The sequence below is a fragment of the Scyliorhinus canicula genome, chromosome 12, assembly GCF_902713615.1.
Source record: "Scyliorhinus canicula chromosome 12, sScyCan1.1, whole genome shotgun sequence".
Classification (NCBI taxonomy): domain Eukaryota; kingdom Metazoa; phylum Chordata; class Chondrichthyes; order Carcharhiniformes; family Scyliorhinidae; genus Scyliorhinus; species Scyliorhinus canicula.
The window spans coordinates 677,529-683,528 of record NC_052157.1 but is presented as its reverse complement, the minus strand read 5'-3'; the positions used below and the strand labels follow the sequence as shown (position 1 = coordinate 683,528).

The 6,000-nt window shown below is 50.8% G+C and overlaps 1 protein-coding gene across 1 annotated transcript in view; it reads right to left on the bottom strand.

The window, feature by feature from the left end:
• Nucleotides 1-986: 986 nt before the first annotated feature.
• Nucleotides 987-6,000, bottom strand: part of sqor (sulfide quinone oxidoreductase) — a 28,481-nt gene continuing 23,467 nt past the window's right edge. Inside the window, exons 5-6 of the mRNA XM_038814068.1 lie at nucleotides 2,523-2,701; nucleotides 987-1,249 (exon numbers count right to left, since the gene is read on the bottom strand). Of these exons, the coding sequence (XP_038669996.1) occupies nucleotides 1,192-1,249; nucleotides 2,523-2,701 (237 nt within the window). The 3' untranslated portion in view covers nucleotides 987-1,191. The remainder of the gene's footprint in view (nucleotides 1,250-2,522; nucleotides 2,702-6,000) is intronic.

Sequence of the window (6,000 nt, the reverse complement as noted above, 5' to 3'; positions counted from 1 at the left end):
GTATTACTGTGCGGTATTACTGTGCGGTATTACTGTGCGGTATTGCTGTGCGGTATTGCTGTGCGGTATTACTGTGCGGTATTACTGTGCGGTATTACTGTGCGGTATTACTGTGCGGTATTGCTGTGCGGTATTACTGTGCGGTATTGCTGTGCGGTATTACTGTGCGGTATTGCTGTGCGGTATTACTGTGCGGTATTACTGTGCGGTATTGCTGTGCGGTATTACTGTGCGGTATTACTGTGCGGTATTACTGTGCGGTATTACTGTGCGGTATTGCTGTGCGGTATTGCTGTGCGGTATTGCTGTGCGGTATTACTGTGCGGTATTACTGTGCGGTATTGCTGTGCGGTATTACTGTGCGGTATTGCTGTGCGGTATTACTGTGCGGTATTACTGTGCGGTATTACTGTGCGGTATTACTGTGAAAGTAGCCAATACTGTGATACAGTTGGTCAGAAAAGAAGTTTATTGTTTTTGGTACAGTTAAACCACATTAAATCTCAGTTCCATTACTGTTCTCCTTCCCATGAATTTGACATGAGTTTAGATTACAATCAGAGTAAGGATCTGAACAGTATTTTTAACAATCCTTTTTAAAGACAATTAGGAGGCATTTTGGAAGCATAAGCGATAGTTTTGTAATGAATGGATTGTTTGAATGTTTATTATCAGTGAATATCGGATTTCCTTCTGAGCTGCAAACACTCATTATAGTTAAACATTCAATGTGCGACCCGATCACTGTGGTAAAAAGATTATTGATGAGAAGCATGATTACAAAAATATATTGCCACGATCTTGCTCCAGTATGAGTCACAATGATTCAGCGTTTCAGAGGGACCCGTATAGTGTCATAGTTAATATTGTAGTGGTCTGTGTGTGTGTGGGGGTGTGTGTGTGTGTGGGGGTGTGTGTGTGTGTGTGTGTGTGTGTGTGTGTGTGGGGGGGGGGTCTGTGTGTGTGTGTGTGTGTGTGTGTGTGTGTGTGTGGGTGGGGGGGATTGGCTTGTGTGTGCACACAGAGGATGGTCAGTGTGTGTGTGCACGAGGGGAGAGGGATCAGTGCGTGCATGCGAGGCAGGGGGTCAGTGTGTGTGTGTGTGTGTGTGTGTGTGTGTGTGTGTGTGTGGGGTGGGGGGGGGGTGCGCTGGTCTGGATGATAAAGCCGCCAGTCCAGTTGAAGAATATCTTACTGCTGGCCGAGGTGCATCAACTTTCTCAGCGGTTCAGGACCTCCCCAAAAACCCCTTGAAAAAAAAAAGAAAAACATTTCAGTAAATATTCAACTCTCACCAATCACACCTGTCACCTAAATCCTGGCACACTGAGATTACAATGTCTATAATCTCAATAACGCATTTTTCATAAATCTTAACCCAACTCACAAGAAATCGACATCATAAGAACTAGGAGCAGGAGTCGGCCATCTGGCCCCTCGAGCCTGCTCCGCCATTCAATGAGATCATGGCTGATCTTTTGTGGACTCAGCTCCACTTTCCGGCCCAAACACCATAACCCTTAATCCCTTTATTCTTCAAAAAACTATCTATCTTTACCTTAAAAACATGTAATGAAGGAGCCTCAACTGCTTCACTGGGCAGATTCAGTAGAAAGTGGACAGTGGGAATACTTCAGCATATTGCTGAAAGTCAGTGTCTAGTCTGTCGGGGCAGGTTGAGCAGGTCTGCCTGAACAGTTCACTGCCTGATCATCACACTCCAGTAATGGGTTTGATCCCAAATCGTTCGGGATTTCCTCAGGCGACATGTTACATCTTTACATTATTCTTCCTACTTCATTGGAATGCTGGTCGGACCACAAGGAGCCTCCCTCCCTCCACTGCCCTCCAATCCTCTGTCCTCACCCCGGGGAGGGAGGGGAGGGAGGGAGGTAGGGGGTGCGGACCCCTGGCTCACATCACCCTGGAGGCGGCCCTCACGGTGGGCGTGCTAGTTTTAGTCAGCGTCTCACATTTCCAGAAACCCTTACATGCTCATTAACATGTAAGCTTGTCGATGTTTTCTGTAATCAGGAGCACAGACTGACAAATTTGCAACAAATTTCCTACGTCTGCTTCTCACGGCTGGGAATGTCAGATTTCCTGGTGTGAATCAGCTCGAGCAATCCCAGCATTTACCCACTCGGATAATTGCAATGTGCCAATGCAAAATCTCCAAACAGTAGCAGTTAAATAAATCACAGATTTATCAATATCAGACTCTTTTCTTAAAGTGGCAATTTCTAAATTTATGAATTAAATCTTAAAAGGTGCTGGATGGAGTGAATTTTCAGGTGGGGGTGCAGAGTAGTTGAACCCTCAGTCCATGTACCTCAGCACAAAGGATCAATGCTTCATAATCCTGCTCGCAACAATCACCAAGTTTATTCTCAAAGCGGAATCAGTCTCTCTGACCCACCCATGAAGTTCAGGATCAGTAAACATCTCCAGTCAGAGTATTGACGGACATTAACATTTGAGCAAAGCCAGGGAAAGAGGAAGGTACAAATAGTGCGACTTACTTGAGGAGAGCATACCAATAAAGATAGGGCATGAGATCTGCTTTCATGTGAAACATGCTCCTCCGTTCCTTGCCCTGGTCAAAAGGGAATGTTTCCAGTGGTTGTGCATCATAGTCAAACTCCGCTAACACACATTTGTTGTAGGCAGTAACCAGCGGACAGGAAGTGTAGCCATTGTACTGAAAACAGCGTCAGAATGAAGCAAATTAAATAGTTACACAGAATCACACAAGGTACAACTCGAGGAACCCCCAGCACCATAGAGCCAATGAAGGACTTTATGAACTGTAATCACTGTTGTAATGAACAAAACGCAGCCAATTTGTGCACAGCCACATCCCACAAACAATAATGTGATACTGGTTTAGCACAGGGCTAAATAGCTGGCTTTTAAAGCAGACCAAGGCAGGCCAGCAGCATGGTCAAATTCCCGTACCAGCCTCCCCGAACAGGTGCCGGAACGTGGCGACTAGGGGCTTTTCACAGTAACTTCATTACAGTGTTAATGTAAGCCTACTTGTGACACTAATGAAGATTATTAATAAAGATTATTTAACAGCTCGCCCAAAAGACAACAACTCTGACACTGCCGGCCTCCCTCAGCGCTCCCAAAGCTAGTGATTCGAAACAAACCTGTTGGACTTTAACCTGGTGTAAGACTCCTTACTGTACCCTCCCTCAGTACAGTACTTTGTTTTATAAATTTAGAGTACCCAATTAATTTTTCCCAATTAAGGGGCAATTTATTGTGGCCAATCCACCTACCCTGCACATCTTTGGGTTGTGGGGGTGAAACCCACGCAGACACGGGGAGAATGTGCAAACTCCACACGGACAGTGACCCAGGGCCGGGATCGAACCTGGGACCTCAGCGCCGTGAGACTGCAATGCACCACCGTGTTGCCCCCTTCAGTACAGTACTGACCACTTTGATTAAAAGCTCAAGTCCCAGGGCAGCACGGTGGCCTAGTGGTTAGCACTGTTGCCTCACGGCGCCGAGGTCCCAGGTTCAATACCGGCTCTGGGTCACTGTCCGTGTGGAGTTTGCACATTCTCCCTGTGTCTGCGTGGGTTTCACCCCCACAACCCAAAGATGTGCCGGGTAGGTGGATTGGCCATGCTAAATTGCCCCTTAATTGGAAAAATGAATTGGGTAATAAATGTATAAATTTAAATTCAACCGTGCTAACCACTGTGCTATGCTGCCGTGTATTTCCCACTGGCTGTTTCATAACCATTTTACTGCCAATAAACAGGAGGGGGCGGCCAGCGGCGGTGTCCAGGACCAAGAGGGGCCTGTCCCGGGATTGAGGGGGGATCCTGGGACCGAGGGGGTGCCCCGAGACTGAGGGAGGAATCCCAGGACCGAGGGAGGAATCCCGGGACCGAGGGGGGGGTATCCTGGGACAGAGGGGGGTGGGGGTATCCCAGCAGCGAGGGGGGTGGGTCCCGGGACCGAGGGGGGGGGGGGTTATCCCAGGACCGTGGGGGGGGGGTTATCCCAGGACCGTGGGGGCGGGGGTATCCCAGCAGCGAGGGGGGTGGGTCCTGGGACCGAGGGGGGGCCGGGTGATTGTTACGCTGACGTTGATTATAAACCTATTTGGGACAAAAATGCTAATTCTTTCTTTTCTGTCCAAGTGTGAGATGAAGATACAAGAACCAATCAGGAAGACCCACGGTGATATTGACTTTACAGCACTGGGCCGGGATTCTCCCCCAACCGGCGGGTGGGCTGTGCCGGAGCCAAACAGCGGCGTGAAGCACTCCGGCGTCGGGCCGCCCAGAAGCTGCGGAATCCTCCGTACCTCCGGGTTTAAGCCGGAGCTGGAGGGCCTGTGCCGGCTGGCGTGAGTTGGCACACGCGCGGGAGCGCCAGCGTGTTCTGGCACATGCTCAGGGAGAGACTTCCCCATGGCACAGACCCGCCCGCAGATTGGTGGGCCCCGATCGCGAGCCAGGCCACCGTGGGGACCCCCCGGGACCCCCCAGGGCCGGGGGCCGGGGACCCCCCCCCCCCCCTCCCGGGCGATCCCCCCCCACCCCCCCCCCCGGGGCCCGGATTCCCCCCCCCCCCCCCGGCCGGACCCCCCCCCCCCCCCCCGGGCCGGATCCCCCCCCCGGGCCGGATCCCCCCCCCCCGCCCTCCTGAGGACTCCGCAGGCCGCCCTCAGAGCCAAGTCCCGCCGGTATGGACCTGGACTAATCCACGCCGGCAGGAACGGACGAAAACGGCCCCGGCCCATTGGGGACCGGAGAATCGCCGGGGGGGGGGGGGGGGGCACTGCCAATGGCCGACCGGCGCGATCCCCACCAAAAAAAACCAGCCTCGGAGCTGCGGTGTGGGATTCACGCCCCCCCCCCCCCCCGGCCGATTCTCTGACCCGGCGGGGGTGGGGTCGGAGAATTCTGCCCAAGGAGTTTAGTAAAATCACACCCGTAATACTGTGAGGTGGGTTTACTCTCCTTACATACAAACGTGCCTTCTCTGCTCAATTTTTCCTTCTTATAAGGCCACCTGTGGTCCCGTCTCCACATATTCGTGTGGGATTGCTCCTCACTGTCCCATCTACTCCCCATTTTTCAAATAAAATTTGAAAAAAGTCGGGGGAAAAAGGTCCAAAACGCCTGTCACGAACGGGAGCTGCCAAATGTGCGACCTCCTACTCCATGGCCACCAACGGAAGTTCCCCTTACACACAAACATAGAAAATAGAAGCAGGAGGAAACCATTCGGCCCATCGAGCCTGCTCTGCCATTCATTATGATCATGGCTGATCATCTTCAATACCCTGACCCCGCCCCCCCTCGATCCCTTTAGCCCCAAGAGCTGAATCTAATTCCTTCTTGAAATTAGACATTAGTGGCCTCAACTACTTTCTGTGGTAGTGAATTCCACAGATTCCCCGCTCTCTGGGTGAAGACATTTCTCCTCACCTCAGTCCTAAAAGGTTTACCCCTTATCCCCAAACTATGACCCCCAAGTTCTGGGCTCCCCCACCATCGGGAACATTCTTTCTGAATCTACAGAAACATACAGACATTTACGAGATTTTGAGAAACGATAGAGAGATTCCTGGATTGACAGGGTTGGCAATGAGAAATTGATGGGCCAATATTGCCGGGGATTTAGAATAGTGAGAAGTGATCTCATTGGAATGGAGGAAGCTCAATCATCCGCTATGTTCAAAGAAGAGGTCAATAGATTTCTGGATACCAATGATATCAGAGGTACTGGGATGGTGTGGAAAGATAGCATTGACATAAAGATCTCCCATGATCGCGTTAAATGGTGAAACAAGCTCCTGCGGAGAGATGTATAAATGTTTGTTTTAGGAGGCTGACAGGTTGTTTCCTGCTGGTTACGGTGAGGAACTGGAGGTGGAATTACGGGTCGACATCTGCACATTGAGGAATCACATGGGGACTGGACAGGAAAGTGGAGTTCAGGCAGAATATCAGTATTGAATTTACTGAA